The sequence below is a fragment of the Trypanosoma cruzi genome, genomic scaffold (genome assembly GCF_000209065.1).
Source record: "Trypanosoma cruzi strain CL Brener 1047053516517 genomic scaffold, whole genome shotgun sequence".
In the NCBI taxonomy this organism is placed as follows: domain Eukaryota; phylum Euglenozoa; class Kinetoplastea; order Trypanosomatida; family Trypanosomatidae; genus Trypanosoma; species Trypanosoma cruzi.
Window position 1 is genome coordinate 136,998 of NW_001849479.1, and position 14,224 is coordinate 151,221.

The 14,224-nt window shown below is 51.5% G+C and overlaps 8 protein-coding genes across 8 annotated transcripts, besides 27 other annotated features; all 8 read right to left on the minus strand.

The window, feature by feature from the left end:
* Positions 1-6: part of a microsatellite that runs on past the window's edge.
* Positions 1-8,027: part of a sequence feature (heterozygous, non-Esmeraldo-like haplotype) that runs on past the window's edge.
* Positions 103-184: a sequence feature (T-rich).
* Positions 361-393: a microsatellite.
* Positions 485-530: a sequence feature (A-rich).
* Positions 578-615: a sequence feature (AT_rich).
* Positions 694-746: a sequence feature (T-rich).
* Tc00.1047053509901.100 (hypothetical protein, conserved) lies at positions 829-2,817 on the minus strand (the record flags this gene model as incomplete). The annotated part of the gene is made up of 1 exon (XM_807438.1): positions 829-2,817. The coding sequence occupies one exon, from the start codon at positions 2,815-2,817 to the stop codon at positions 829-831; it is 1,989 nt and encodes a 662-aa protein (XP_812531.1).
* Positions 2,880-2,906: a microsatellite.
* Positions 2,953-2,973: a microsatellite.
* Positions 3,036-3,110: a sequence feature (T-rich).
* Positions 3,167-3,207: a sequence feature (GA-rich).
* Positions 3,349-5,034, minus strand: Tc00.1047053509901.110 (hypothetical protein, conserved; the record flags this gene model as incomplete). Its single annotated transcript, XM_807439.1, has 1 exon — positions 3,349-5,034. One exon carries the CDS (start codon positions 5,032-5,034, stop codon positions 3,349-3,351), a length of 1,686 nt encoding a protein of 561 aa, XP_812532.1.
* Positions 5,041-5,068: a microsatellite.
* Positions 5,296-5,327: a microsatellite.
* Positions 5,403-6,458, minus strand: Tc00.1047053509901.120 (hypothetical protein, conserved; the record flags this gene model as incomplete). Its single annotated transcript, XM_807440.1, has 1 exon — positions 5,403-6,458. One exon carries the CDS (start codon positions 6,456-6,458, stop codon positions 5,403-5,405), a length of 1,056 nt encoding a protein of 351 aa, XP_812533.1.
* Positions 6,507-6,552: a sequence feature (A-rich).
* Positions 6,617-6,648: a microsatellite.
* Positions 6,799-6,857: a sequence feature (T-rich).
* Tc00.1047053509901.130 (hypothetical protein, conserved) lies at positions 6,856-7,812 on the minus strand (the record flags this gene model as incomplete). Its single annotated transcript, XM_807441.1, has 1 exon — positions 6,856-7,812. The coding sequence occupies one exon, from the start codon at positions 7,810-7,812 to the stop codon at positions 6,856-6,858; it is 957 nt and encodes a 318-aa protein (XP_812534.1).
* Positions 7,972-8,012: a repeat region.
* Positions 8,028-8,871: a sequence feature (areas merged during assembly that could not be assigned to a particular haplotype. This can correspond to areas where the two haplotypes were merged or to regions with more than two copies in the genome that were merged during assembly.).
* Positions 8,190-8,209: a microsatellite.
* Positions 8,265-9,461, minus strand: Tc00.1047053509901.140 (metallopeptidase, putative; the record flags this gene model as incomplete). The annotated part of the gene is made up of 1 exon (XM_807442.1): positions 8,265-9,461. One exon carries the CDS (start codon positions 9,459-9,461, stop codon positions 8,265-8,267), a length of 1,197 nt encoding a protein of 398 aa, XP_812535.1.
* Positions 8,872-8,948: a sequence feature (heterozygous, Esmeraldo-like haplotype).
* Positions 8,949-9,988: a sequence feature (areas not merged during assembly with more than two copies in the genome that could not be assigned to a particular haplotype).
* Positions 9,652-9,681: a sequence feature (AT_rich).
* Positions 9,987-10,583, minus strand: Tc00.1047053509901.150 (hypothetical protein, conserved; the record flags this gene model as incomplete). Its single annotated transcript, XM_807443.1, has 1 exon — positions 9,987-10,583. One exon carries the CDS (start codon positions 10,581-10,583, stop codon positions 9,987-9,989), a length of 597 nt encoding a protein of 198 aa, XP_812536.1.
* Positions 9,989-14,224: a sequence feature (heterozygous, non-Esmeraldo-like haplotype).
* Positions 10,600-10,640: a microsatellite.
* Positions 10,695-10,751: a microsatellite.
* Positions 10,940-10,970: a microsatellite.
* Positions 11,164-12,441, minus strand: Tc00.1047053509901.160 (hypothetical protein, conserved; the record flags this gene model as incomplete). The annotated part of the gene is made up of 1 exon (XM_807444.1): positions 11,164-12,441. The coding sequence occupies one exon, from the start codon at positions 12,439-12,441 to the stop codon at positions 11,164-11,166; it is 1,278 nt and encodes a 425-aa protein (XP_812537.1).
* Positions 12,832-12,922: a sequence feature (T-rich).
* On the minus strand, positions 13,018-14,224 carry Tc00.1047053509901.170 (apurinic/apyrimidinic endonuclease; the record flags this gene model as incomplete). Its single annotated transcript, XM_807445.1, has 1 exon — positions 13,018-14,224. A coding segment is annotated over one exon (1,207 nt), but the record flags the coding sequence as incomplete, so codon positions are not given.

Sequence of the window (14,224 nt, forward strand, 5' to 3'; positions counted from 1 at the left end):
TGTACAAGCAAGCTAAAAAAAGAAAAAAAGGGAAAAAACTGTGCTCACACACACACACAGAAAGGCAGAGTGACGCCAAGTACTTAACGTTTTACTCTTAAATTATTCTTTCCTCTTTTTGTCGTTGTCTTTTTTTCACCCTTTTTTTTTCCTTTTTTTTTCCCCTTTGTTGTTGTTTTTGTTTATCCTGCTTGTGTGTGTGTGCCCTAAATAAAATTTATATAAATGTGACTCGTACTTCCTTCTCAGCAACAACATTACATGCGATGCCATGAATGTAAAACAGGGATATAAAGAGAGAAAGGCGTCGTTGAACAAAAATACACATGGAATAAAAGAGGGGCAGTACAAATAGGACTTGCCGCCGCCGCCGCTGCCGCTGCTGCGGCTGCCACACATGAAAGAGGGAGGGAATGGGGGAAAAAAAAAAAAAAAAAAGGTGAATTGATGGTGTTGGTACTCAAATAATATTCACAGACGTCACAAAAAGAAAGAAAAATAAAAAAAAGGGGGAAAAAAAAAAAAAGAAAGCCGGTGAATATTGAAATTCATCCCGCATAAATTTGCACACAAAAACATATATAAATATAAATATAAATATAAATATAAATATTTCCCTCCTCCTCCTCCTCCATATGCACTCACACATAAATAAACATTCCCTCCTCCCTTCTACAAATCTCCCAGACCCTCTTTTTTTTTTTTTTTTTTTTTTTATATTTCCTTTCATTTTCTTTTGTTTGTTTCTCGTTGGTTCCATCAATCCGTTGCATAATTTCTTTCTTTCCTTCTTTCCGACCCCCACCCCCCACCCCCCGCCCCCGGTGTTTACGTGACGATCCACAGCGAGAGGCTGCACCAGAGTACAATCGTCAGTGTGCAGATGAGGTACTGAAAAAACAGCATCCTCGACCACACGCCTGGCATGTACTGCCGGGAGTTGAAGAGGATGGTACCGTTGATTGCCGTGGGGGCAGCCAACTCGCCAAGCAGGACGAGAATCAAAACGTTTTGCTCCCGCTTCTCCCCAAACAATGAAGGGGCCGTCCTCCGCAGCAGCAGCACAAGTGAAAACCCCGCCGCGGGAATCACCAGCAGTCGAATGAAGATGATGCCAAACACAAAACTCTTCCAAACACCATGCAACGCAAAGACACGCCGCACGGCACTCATCCATCCGTTACCGGAAAAAAACGTGTCCGGTGAGTCTGCCGTGGAATTCTCAGACGACGTCGCCGTAGACACAACAACCGGCGCCTGTTGCAGCTGCTGCTGCAGACTCATCAACGTAAACGACGCGTGCTCGTCAAACTCAATCACTTCATGTCGCTCGTTGTAATCCTCCGTGTCCTTTGGATCCGCAGACGTGTCATCAAGCGGAAATTCCGTGTTTTGCTCAGCCTCGCGAAGCCGAACCTCCGGCGCCGGTGCTGTCAAACTTGTGCTCCCCACGAGATTGGCGCCCAACAACAGTAGCGAGGAAGGAATAGACCCCTGTGCCACAAGAGCGATGGAGTCTGTTAACATCGAAAGCGGCCCCTCAAACAGCAGCCATCGCAGCGGCGGGATCAAACCAACAACTAAGCCAGCAATTAAGGATGTAAAAGCAACCGTCTTGAAGAGCCGCACGCCAATATTCTTTAAAGCACGCAAAAAAGGAAAAAAGGTATTTCTTTTTTGACGTTCCGCCTCGGCCTCATCTTCAAAGTCGCGTGCGTACATCACCCTAATGAGGCCACGTTCCTTCCAGTTATAATGGAAAGTTTCAACCGTGGCCGGGGCTGCGGCAAGGCACCAGCGCCATGCGCCTGGCGGAATATCCGTCTGCTCGCCGGTGCTGTGTGCGGTCGCTGCAGCCATCATCTTAGAGGCATTCTTTTCTCCCTCTTCTTCGTGGAGAATCTTTTTGGATGCGGCTTCTCGAATCGTGGACAGGAATTTCGCATTGGGTTGTTTTCCGCTTAAAAAGGGGGGCGCATTCAACCCAATTGGTGATGCTATTAATGAGAATTCCTCATTCACCTCCGTTTGTGTGGCGACATCGCAGCACCCCTGCAGTTTCTTGTGGAGCTCCAGCAACTCACGTATCTTCCGTCGCTTATTCGTTTCCTTCTGGGCACGATCAACCAACGCTGGCCCGAAGCCCCAGAGAGACGCGGTAGTGGACAGACTGTAAATGAAGATAAACGACGTGCCTGCAGCGAGATCAATCCACGCTAGTGACTCGGCCAGTGCTTGTAACAGCGACAAGGGGAGGGTGACAGTGTTCTGCAGGGAGCATGCAATCAGCGATGCGTATTGGTAAAAGGGCTGCTCCTCGTATTCCACACCGGGTGGTTCAAGAAGCGGCAGCACCTCCTCCGGCTCCACTTGCTGCGTCTCCAATGCGCCACTCACCAGAACGCACACCACCGGTTTGAGTGATGGCGAGTGCCGTCGACCTCGCGCCGCACGTTTTACGTGACGTCCCTCGGCGTCCTGGTAGATGAGTGTGTAACGCAGGGAGTCCCGTAGCCCGTGAGGGATCCCGCTGCAACTCACGCGGAACATTAACTTCGATGCCGCTGTGCCGCAAAGCAGCCCACTCCCAATGACAAACAGCGAGAAAAGGAAGAGAACGGAGCAGCGGATGAGTAACTCCGCATTGACGGACGATGCGACGTTATAAAACGTAAGACACGGCAGCAAAATGTTGGCAATCACAAACGTAAAGTCGCGGACGGTCACAGATGCATTCGGAATCCGTTGGCTTGCAAAAGCACCGATGCAGATAGCAACGACGACTTTCGTCACGGCCAGCACCGTCACGCCAAACATCGTGGCTCAAACACACACACACACGCCTCCAGTGAGGGAGGGGGGGAGCAGCGAGGAGGTAATCTCTCTCTTTCTCTCTCTCTCTCTCTGTGTGTGTGTGTGTGTTTGTTCCTCTCCCTCCACCCCTCGGCCTCCCACACACACACACACACACACTCAGAGATAGAGAAAGTGAGAGGGGGAGAGAAGCGAGTAGCGTGACGGAAATAAAACTCCCCTTCCTTTTCTTTTCTTTTTTTTTTTGGTTTTGTTCTGTTTCGTTGTTTTCGTTTTTCTTCTTTTTATTTGTTGTTCGTGTTGATATCCCGCTACACCTCTCCTACACCCTCCGCACACACAAAGCGGGTAAAAAGAAAGAAAAAGAAAGAAAGAAAGGGAGAGAAGGAGAAACACGAAGACAACATCGCACAAAACAAAATCAAAAAGAGAACACCCAACAACCAACAGAAACCCACGCACACAAACACACACACTTTTCTTTCCTCTTCTCTCGGAGTGTTCCCATCGCTATTTTCCATCCACTCCACCCCATTATTTGCTCATGGCCCGAAGATCCGCACGTTGTGAGGGCGTGAGCCACGTGGCCGTCCACCGCCGCAGCCACGCCCCCCAACCGCCACGCCCCGCAGCAGTTTCCGCAGCCGCCATGTCTTTTAGCTGCGGGTGACCGGCTGGCAGATACGCCACGACGGAGTACACCGTGCCGGGGCGTAGCACGCGAAATGTCCCTTCCGACACCTCGCCGGTGAGATCGAACGGCACGCGCCACGAGCCGTAGTGTGCAAGGGAGGTGCGCAGCAGGTCCTTGAACTCGTCGACATTTGCAACCGTCCCAAAGTTTGCCTTTCCACGTGTCGCGTCGTCCTGAAATGTCATAAGTAATGTCTGCGGCGACGTGACGCAGTGCACGAGAATCACCGTGCGGCCCGCAAAGGCCAATCGCCAGTTCTGAACGATGTTGTACAAAAACGCCCCATCCCGGTTTGGAAGCGACACAACGACGCAGCCGGAGCCACTCAAACTATTACGCACGCTGTTAATGAACTCCAGACGGCCGTACTGTGTGTTCAACCGTCCCGCCCCATCCATGAGATCCAACATGATAAGATCATAGCGCCGACCGATTTTAGGCACGGCAGTGCGGCGGAGAAATTCAACGGGTTCCGCAAGATACAAGTGAAGATTATTGGACTCCTGAAAGCCCAGGAAACGACGGCAAATGCGTGCAAGGGTGCCGTCACGTTCGACGACATCCACTTGAAAATTTGGAAAGGCCGTACTCAACCACCGTGGGATCTCACCGCTATGCAAACCACACACAAGCGCTGACACAGGGGCCTCCTTCGCAGTCGTGAAACGCAAGGGAAAGGTGGTCTTTGCAATGTCCCGCAAAATATGAACAGGCCCAAGCGTCAACATCATCTTTCGTGCATACTCGCTCTCAATATGCCCAGCATAAGGCACGCAGTTATTTAATGACGTAATCGCTCTGCATTTTGTCATGCCATGGATCGTAGACAACCCACGTGTCGGCATGCGGGAAAAATACAATGAATTATCCTCCTCCGTCGCCTTTTCCTCCAAAGGTGCCTTTGCCGGGGCTGGAACAGGTTGACCTCCCGCAGCTCTCACTTCCCCATTTTTTGCCTGGGCTGATAAATCCGCTGCCGCGACTTCTCCTGTTTCAACGTTCGTGGGGGTCATGACCTTCTCGCGTGTGGCGCCGTGAACGTAATGCACGCTGCGGTACACAACATCATTCCCAATCCGCGTGTCATACTCCGGCAGCTCCATACACGCCACGCTGAGACTCTCCCCACGGGGGCCGAGCACCTCGCTATCCTCGCTGTATACAAGCCTGGGCCGTCGCAGCGCCCCTTCGGCACTCTCCGTCATTGTCTCTGCGAGATGGCGGCCCGTCGGGAGGCCCCTCCATCCGTCACTGCCAATGTTAAAGCCCCAGAAAACGTTGTGTGAATCACTCATCGGCACGCGTGATTGCGGTCGCCGCCATACCGCATCTATCTTCCGGTTAGGCTCCACGTAATACACCATCACCTTCCATCCCACCAGAGCGAGCAACACCCCTGTTGACAGTACGACATACGGCGAGCCTATTCCCCTGTCTAATTCACGAAAAAAAAACTCAGTCACCTTGTTAATATACTGCCGTCGAGGTCGCTGCCCCACAGTGTAGGATGAAAGCCGTTTGGACATCAATCGATAACAATAATAATAATAATAATAATAAGGGAGTAGATAAGTGTGCGTATGGATTTGTGTGTCTCTTTCTGTGTGTTTTTGTGGCTTTTTTCGGCCTATTTAAAAAGACAAAAAAAAAAAAAAGAAAAAGCCATTCAATGTGCATTCCTCATACACCGTCTCCAAGTGCAAATGGAAACTGCATATATTTATATATAACCATTACAAATATATATTTAAAACTAAACCACACGCAGTATCGTGTTGGACTCATCTTCTCTCTCCTCTCTCTCTCTCTCTCTCTCTCTGTGTGTGTGTGTGTTTGTGCCCGCCGGGAGGGAGGAAAAAGTTAAATATTATATTTTTCATAAAGTAATCGCTTGTCAGTACAAAAGGACGGAGTGCACGCGCCATGACTGACGGGTACTCTCCGTTGTTGTGCCTCTTCTCTTTCTCCTTCCCACACCGCTCTTTTCCCAAGCATCTCGCAGTGCTTTAAGTCTCACTGCATCTGCTGCCAGCCGTGCCTCTTCGTGCGTTAATACGGCCCTTGACCGCTCATATGCCTCCATAGACAGAGGACAAGTCGTCAGAGACGACCATGATGCTTGCGGTGCGTGAGCACGACTCCCGCCCGGCGCACGTCGTCTCGACAGTTGGGCAAAGGCATCAAAAAACGCGTCCACCACCGCCGGGTGCGAGACGGCAAAACTCGCCCACTCCTTGTAGGACACACGCCCATCCTCGTCCTGATCCGCCAGTGCCATAAGCGTCTTCGCGGAATAGTTTATAAAGACCCTACGCTGCGCATCTACAGCGCGTTTCAGGTCTGTGAACAGCAAATAACCCTTCTGCTGCGCGTCGAGCGCATCAAAAACGGTGCGGATTCGATCGCCATGCCGTGCGTTGTGTCTCCCCAAAGCGTCCAGAGAGCCCGTGATGGGCGCACAGCGCCGGCAACGACAGGCGTCCTCCTCGTCCGCAGCACTTTCGCCGATGTCAGTTAACACCCCATCCTCCGTGGCATCGAGAGAAAAGGAAAACAGCGAAGTGCCATCTTTTAAGGATGCGATGCACGCCACGGTTTTGCCTGGCGGCGGGATCACCTCCCTGTCCGCACGGACGCTCCTTCGGCTCATTTCCGGTCGTGGCGGCCGGTCCTGCACGGGGCGGCCCATTCCGCGCTTCGCAAAGGCGTACACCTGACAGTCGGTTGAAAGCTGCGCGGCACTGTACAGCTCCACCCAGCGGAGGGCAAACTCATCAAACAACATCATCGCGTCCAGCTGAAAGGATGACTGCCCCTGCGGGACAGCCGTCATGAAGTACGACTCCGTCGCACAGGCCAATTCGCACAACGTCGGGTGCGACGAAAACCGCAAACGAATGTTGCGATTGCCCCCGCGCACATTTGCCGCGACTCTAATAAAAAACACCATCCGCGACACCGCCTGGTCGCAGCCACGAACCCCCCTACGCGCAGCTGCAAAAAAAAAATTAAAAAGTAAATAAAAAAAGAACAAAAATGAAAAATGAAGGCTCACAATAAAACGAAAGGAACTCCCTCCTGCCTATTCACCACCGCCACCACAACAACAAAAAAAAAAAAAAAGAAAGAAAGAAAGAAAGGGGTATTTATTCACTCACTCGTTTATACATTTCACATCGCATCGTTCCATGACTTAGTCTTTCCCTTTTTTCTTTTTTCTTTTCCATTCAGTTGAAGAGAGAATGGCGGAGGGCAAATGCAAAGTACACCCCCACAACATCCCTGTTGTCTCTTCGTTGTCGTTTTTGTTAGTGTCATTTATTTTTATATTTTTTCTTTTTTTTTTTTTACTTCGCCTCCTGTTCATCCAAATCAAAAGGCATAAAACTTTCCTCACAACCACACGAATACTTTTGGTTTGGGTTGCGAAAGGTAAACTTTTCCTCCACACTCCTCGTAACGTAATCCATCTCCGTCCCGATAACATAAAAGAGTGCATTGCTATCAACCACCACCTTCACACCGTCCTGCAAAACCACCACGTCTCCTGTATGCATCCCAGTTGCGCTGCTGGTATCACCGTTGTTACCATGACTCCTCCTCGTGTCTTGCTTGTCCGTCTCCTTTGGTGGCATCTTTTCATCCTCCGGGTAGTGATATTTCACTGTGTAGCTATACCCACTGCAGCCACGGCGACTTACACCAATACGAATCCCATCGGGCATTTTTGGATGGTGGTGATGTTCTGGATCTTCGTGACACCGCTTCAGCAGGTACTTGACACGACGGAGTGCCTGCGGTGTGAGTGTGAAGGCCGCTTTATGCCGGAAGAGAAGTTGTCGGCGCTGCAACGGAGAGAGCGGGCGGCTGGAGACTACACCGGCGTCCTCCGTACATGACGAACGTGACGCCGCAAGGTTCTCTTGTCGCGCAGACGCCTCGCTGCCATTCGCCTCAGCGTGAGCACCAGCAGCAGAAACACCAGCGTGCAGTAAGGATGAGGAAGGGGCGGCAGTATCATTCGCTGCGTGGTTGTCGCAGCCCCAATTTCGTAGAGGTGATGCTGCTTTGCCGCTGCCCTTGTGTGTTGACTTGTACGGCATCGGCGACTGCACCGAGCCCTTGGCATCATGACTTCTCCCTGCATTGCTGTCAGTGGAAACCGTGGTGGTGTTGGTGGTGGTGGCGGAAGTGTAACTTGACGTGTGGCAACGGTGTTGCATCGCGTTGCACCACAAAAAAATCACACGGTGCAGAAACGACGAAGTTGTCGCGATGCCACACACACGTGCCCCTCTACGCATATGGAGTTACGGTGGAATTCCTCCGTTTCTTCCCTCTTGTGGAGCTGTGGGCTTCACCCTCCTGCTACTTTTCTCCGCCGCCTGCAGCTCCCTCTCTCTCTCTGGTTCTGTGTATATTTTTTCGGATAGGGCCACTGACGGCGGCGTCTCACTGGATGAAAAGAGAAGAAAGAGAAGAAAAAAAAGAGGAAAAAAAGGAACCGCCGGCACATAAGAAAAAAAAGGAAAAAGTTTGGAAGAAGACACGGGGCGCCGTGGTGGTTTTCTCCTCCACATTACACCCCAACACGCACCCAATCCGCCCTGGCAGCAGGTGCCGTCCCCGCAATCTTCCTTTCACGTCACTGGCTTCCGCTTGCAAAAGAGACACATACACAATATATATATATATATATATGGATGTCATTCAGCCGCTACAGCACCAACAAAGAGAGAAGAAAGCAGAAGAAAAATCATGCTCGAAAGACGGAATTTTTGACCACCAGCAGTGTTCCCCCCGACGCCGCCTCTGATGCCAAAGAAGACGTCAAGTAACGCACATGAAGGCTCCTTTGCTTAAACGCTTCAACACCATCGGGTGTCTCGTCATCCTCCGCACCACCGCCTTTACGTTGGTGCTGACTCCCTAATTTATGACCAGGCAAATACCCATCCCCCTTCACCATCGTTTGATGTCGACTTGCCACGCCACTTTCAAGCACTTCAGCCAATTGGTGGATCTGTTTTGTCATGAGCTTTCGATTCGCAGTGAGGGGGTTGGAACAGAATGTCAGTGCCCAGTAACGCGACCACAAACACTCCAATTGTGCCTCATCGTCTTTGCTACGCACGAGAGTAATGGGCAGCTCATAGTAGCGGTGTGCATGTACTCCGTACTCCCTGATACGCTCAGAAGGCACCCACGTAGATGTCGTGGACCCTTCCCAATGCTTTCCTTGTGTGTGTTGACTTGTCCCCTGTTGCTCTGCCACGTAGTTCTCTGGAAATGTACGAAAAGCCTTCATATCCAACTTGCCAGTCGAGATGGTGCGCACAGGGTCAACGACAATAGCCAGCCACGGGTCTTGTGCAGTTTGTCCAAGCTGCTGCGTGTTAACATCTGTGCCAGAAAGGAAACAGGTGTAGCCAGGGTGGCTGTGGTACCACCCGATGCAGCCTTCCTGCGTCCCGCCGCGCTGATGGTACTGAAGGAAGTCAAGCATGTACAACTGGGAGGCGTCATTCATGGAACACTCCACCTCGGAGGCATCGACTGGGAGAGCAAAGGCACTCGTGACAATCATTTCATCCTCGTTAAAGTGGCCCAGCATGAGACCCATCACCTCAAACCAATTCTCGCGGCTCGGCTCATTTCGCATGGATGCCGCAGAAGAGTCAGCAACGCCACTGCCGTTGGAGCACGTCACGTTGGGGCTTCCACGTTTCGCGTGGATCATCATCTGCAGCGCCGCGAGAACAGAAACCTTCACGCGTTGGAAATAGCGCGGTGACTTCTTCCACGGCTGTGTTTTGTGCAGCTCCTCCATGAGCTCCATGTTGGGGGATAAAAACGCGTCATCCGTGATGACGGAGTTATGCATCTCCCATTGACTACGTGTCACCTCATGGCGATCTCCCCGTCTTCCAGCGTCAGGCCGCATCATCATCATTGTCGTCGTCGTTAATAATAATGTGCAGCAGCTGCTGTAGCAGATCTCAACAACCGCACCTTCTCTGTGTGTGTTGTCTTTCTATTGTTTTGACGAGTCTTCTCTCCTGTCTGCACTAATACGTCCCTCTCTTCTCATAACTCCCCCATTATCCGTTGCGGTTACCCAAAACGCAAACATGCATGTATGCATAAATAAATAAATAGTAAAAAATAAAAAAGGCGGTTCATTCACGAAGAAACAACAACATTAATAATGAAGAAAGCGCCCACAGAAAAATGCCGTAAAGACGATGGTGCCACCGTCGTTACGACCCCCCCCCCCCTTCCCCAGCCGTTGTGCGGTGAAGTTACAATGAGGAAATTATGATGGACGGGTCCCCGCATTAGTTTTTATTCGCCTATCCCTCCCTCTCTTTGTATTGGATTTTCTTTTTTTTTCTTCCCCTCCTTCCTTCCTTCAACTTAACCGCCGCATTCCAACAAGTAGAAAGAAACAAACAGGAAATAATAAAAAATTGGTCCTTCATTTTCGTCTCGTCTTGTTATCAGCAGCGCGCAGTAAATTCACCTGTGCCCTTGTTAGAGCAGTCCGCTGCATTCCATGCATAGTGGCCGCGTAGAATTTAGCGTCAGCGGTGGTGTGGCCCCGTGATGGGCCCCCGCGCTTCGTCTCTGCGCACCGCACCTCCAGCGAGTGAACAGGACCCGACGAGGTCAACACAATCGGTGAGCGAAGCACCACCACGGCCGCCTCCTCCTCCTCCCTCTCTTCGGATAAATTGGCAACTGCTGGTGTGGCAAAAGAATGAGTGGCGATTGTAAAGCAGCGACCGTTGATTTTTTCCTCGCCCGCCGCGTCGCAGTGCGCGACAAGTGACACAGTCACTGGGGCCGATGTGGTCGCCGCAAGGCGCCGTGTGAACACCACGTCGGTCAGTGCCGTGACAAAAGAAAGGGACTGCGGCTCGTGGTGGTTCCCTCGCAGACGCATGCGATCACCGCCTCGCACCGTCAGAAGAAACGGCGTCGTGATGTCCGGCATGTACGTTCTTTCTGTTCCCCCCACTACCACCACTAGTGCACCACCACAATGGGGGAAAAAGTGAAGACGACATGTCATTCAAGGGGAAACAAGGAAATAAAAAATAAAAAAAAAAAAGAACAAAAAAGAAACAAACGTACATCAAAAGAAGTAAACCCAACAACATCGCGACCACAAACAAACAAACACAAAAAAATAAATAAATAAATAAATAAATAAAATAAATAAAATAAATAAATAAATAAACATAAAAAGAGTGAAATCACATGTCGCCCCCTTCCCCATCCCCTCGACACACTCGTATCAGTCCAGTCAGCAACACTTCCCCTCATTTAAGAAGCACGGAGATTTCTCGGTTGCCGGAAAGATACCCGTGTCGTTTATTTGTCCCCCCACACACGCACACACTCGCAGACACAGACAGATCCCCAACCAAAAGTAAAAATTAAAAAATAAAAATAAAAAAGGAATTGATATGACACAACCCAAACCTATGCGCTGGCAAAGTGGGATTTTTGTAATAAAAAAAAAGAAACGGGACAGAAAAAAGTGTCTCTCTCACTTTCTCCTCTAATGCCCAGTTATATGTGATGTGAAGAAGAATTGGAATATTGGCAGCTCTCTGTTTCTGCCCTGTTCCATCTGTGCCTAACGTACATTATACATTAGACGCCGGGGCACGATCAAATCGTTCGCGCCGAAGAGCCGTTGCCTTTTGCAACAACTTCTCTGATATTGTGGTGTGTTCACTGTGATGAAATGAAACAATCTCGTCATTCATGACACATGTGAAGGGCGGCACATCATTCTCCATGGGACGCAGATCCCCGCCAAGACTACGGAGTCGCGAGGTTGTAATGAAGACGACCATTGGTTGCATATTTAAGTTATACTTTTGGCAGTACTTCCGCATGTACAAGCTGAGGACAACATTGTACCGATGACCATCCACGCTGAGAAAAAGAAGAGGGGGACATGTCTCACGTGTCACCAACTCAGGAGCCTCCAGCTGCGCGGCGTTGTACAACATGAAAAAATCCTCGTCCGACCGAGAAGTGGACTCCTGAGACACTGGACGACTTTCTTTTTCACCCGAGACCGGCAGTCGGGCTGCAGCTGAAGGTCTTTTTATGAGAATCCCACACCCTCTCTGTGAGGGCCGCACCGCCGTGCCAAGAATAACCGCCTCCTCCTCAGTGATCCAGTAGGGTGACGTGTACTGCGCATACGAGGGATGTTCTTGAAGCGTGCGTTGAACATGCCGTGAATGCGGGCGCCCTGCGGCACTCAGTGGCATGTTACGCCATTCCGGCAGTGTTTTCCCGCTGCATTTCAGGGAATCGGAAACTGACGCATCCGGGGCACTTGTCTGTTCGAGGTTGTACAATGTGACGGTTTGCATCATGGTCGAGACATCCACCCCTTCTTCGCCATCCTTCACGGTGTAGCCGAATCGCGCAAAGGCCGTCCTTGTTGACCACACTGGGGAGCGAAAATGTCGTGAGGCAGCCGCGACGCACAGCCGTTGGGCCACCTCGGCATCGTAAATTTGCTCGTGCGTGTTCATCGGCTTGTAGTAGGAGGGCATTTCATGTTTTGCGGCTACTTTTTCCTCCTCGATGTTCGTCTCCTCGTTCTTCGGGAACGTCTCTGCTTCTGTGGGCGGAGCTGTCTCTTCTTCATGTGCCCTGCAGTCTGCCACCGGCCCAGCGTCACGAGGCACAGCAGCTCCACCCAAAATATTATCAAGAGAATCCTTCATCGTTGTGAAGACGTCCACATGCGGCTTCGCCACAGCCGTGGCCCCACCATCACGTGCGGATGTCAGTTCTGGGGCCTTCTTGTTTTTCTTTTCCACACGAGTTGACCGCGACGCCGCCCAAAGAGTCGAAGTGGCGAAAACGGCGGATAAAAGAGTCCTTGTGGGAGTAAACATTGCAGATGCACACGCGCAGTCTCTCGTGCAGCTTCTTATCACACAAACTCTCTCTCTCGTTGTCTTGCTCGGTGTGTATGTGTGCTGTGGTTGTGTAGCGGAGTGTCTAGAAGGGGGATGGCTTAGTTTTTGCGTCGCTTTTCACTGACAGGAGGAAAAAAGAAAAAAAAAGGGGGGGGAAGAGTAAGAGGAGAAGGGAATGTCGGACGGCCGGCAAGAAGATGAAAACAAAAAAAAAAGAACGACAAAAGACGCACACAAAAGGCAAAAAATAAAATAATTCAGCGGTGAAAAAAGCACCACTTAACAGAGACGTCGGGCGCTCAAACATCCCTCATGGGCCTTTGAAAGAGCCTTACAGAGGCAACATGACGTAGCGGCTGTTGTTGTTTTTCTATTTCTTTTTTTTTCCTTCTTTTTCCCTTCATTTTTTTTTTCGTCGCACGCATTTTCTTTTCTTTATTTGTTGCTTTTGTTTCTTGTACACATATATATGTATGATTACGTTTGTCCCCCGGCGTCCAATTACGTCCACGCTGCACATCCGGCGGTCACGCCTATCCCTCCGTGTTGCGTTCACCTGCGCAGCCACATCTGCAGCGGGCAGTGATCACTCCCCATCACGTGGGGCATCGTGAAGCAGTCCACGACGTGGCGGGCCAACGCGGCGGAGACCACGAAGTAGTCCAGCCGCCAACCGAGGCCCCGGGCCCTGCCGTTGATGCGCGCAGACCAAAATGTGTAAACGGGTGCCGCCTTTGGGTACAACGCACGGAAGGTGTCCACCGCATTTGCCACCCGCAGTGTTTCACGGAACGAGGCGCGTTCCTCCGGCGTGAAGCCGCTGCACTTCTGCATCGCCTTGTAGGAGCCGGCAAAGTAACGGTCGTAGTCACGCTCGGCGACATTCAGGTCGCCTGCCCAGATGAACCCTGCGAGTGACGGGGCGTCGCCCTCCTCCTTGCCGTGGTTGTAAGAGCGTCCCAAGGCGCATAAATGTTGCCGGATCCGCAAATCAAACTTCTGGCAGCGGTACGGGAGGCGCTCCAGCGACATCCCACTGTTGGGAATGTATGTATTCACCAGCGCCAGGGCAAATGTCTCGCTGCCCTTTCCTTGCGTCCCAAAGTACGTGGTGAGAACGCGTCCCTCCTCATCCCCGTCACTATGACCGACATCCTGCGGGCTTTTCAAAGTGCCAAATCCCTTTACGGTGACCGTCTTCCACTCCGCGGCCGCCGTATTTTTGATGTACGTCCGTGTGCCAGAGTACCCCTTCTTTGCGCGGCAGACGTGGTCGACGAAGCAATACCCTGGCACCTCGCCCAACTTTCCATTTTGTGGATCGTCCGGGTTCAGCTTCGTTTCCTGCAGACACAACGCGTCCGGCCTCTCCTCCTCGAGCAGTCGTTGGATCGCCTGGCCATCCTTCCGCAGCAGCCCACGCAGGCCAGCAACATTCCACGTGATGAATTTCAGCATATGTTTGCTGTCGAAATCCTTCGCCGCTGTTCGGCGCTGGAAGGGCTCCACTTGGCTCCAAATATCCTTCTCCGTCTTCCTCGTGTCATCGCACGACGGTGGCGGGGCGGGCAATACGGCGGTGAGGGGACGAGTGGGAGATGTCGCCTCCGCACCCGCAGAATTTAGCGAGCGGGAAGGTGGTGTCGGCGTACGAATTCGCGTGGAACGCGTGGCGGGTTTCTTCGGCGGTGTGGCCGACGGGGGATCGACTGCGTGTGCGCTTCCCCCCGCCCGCCGCAACCGGCTTCTGTTCCTTAGG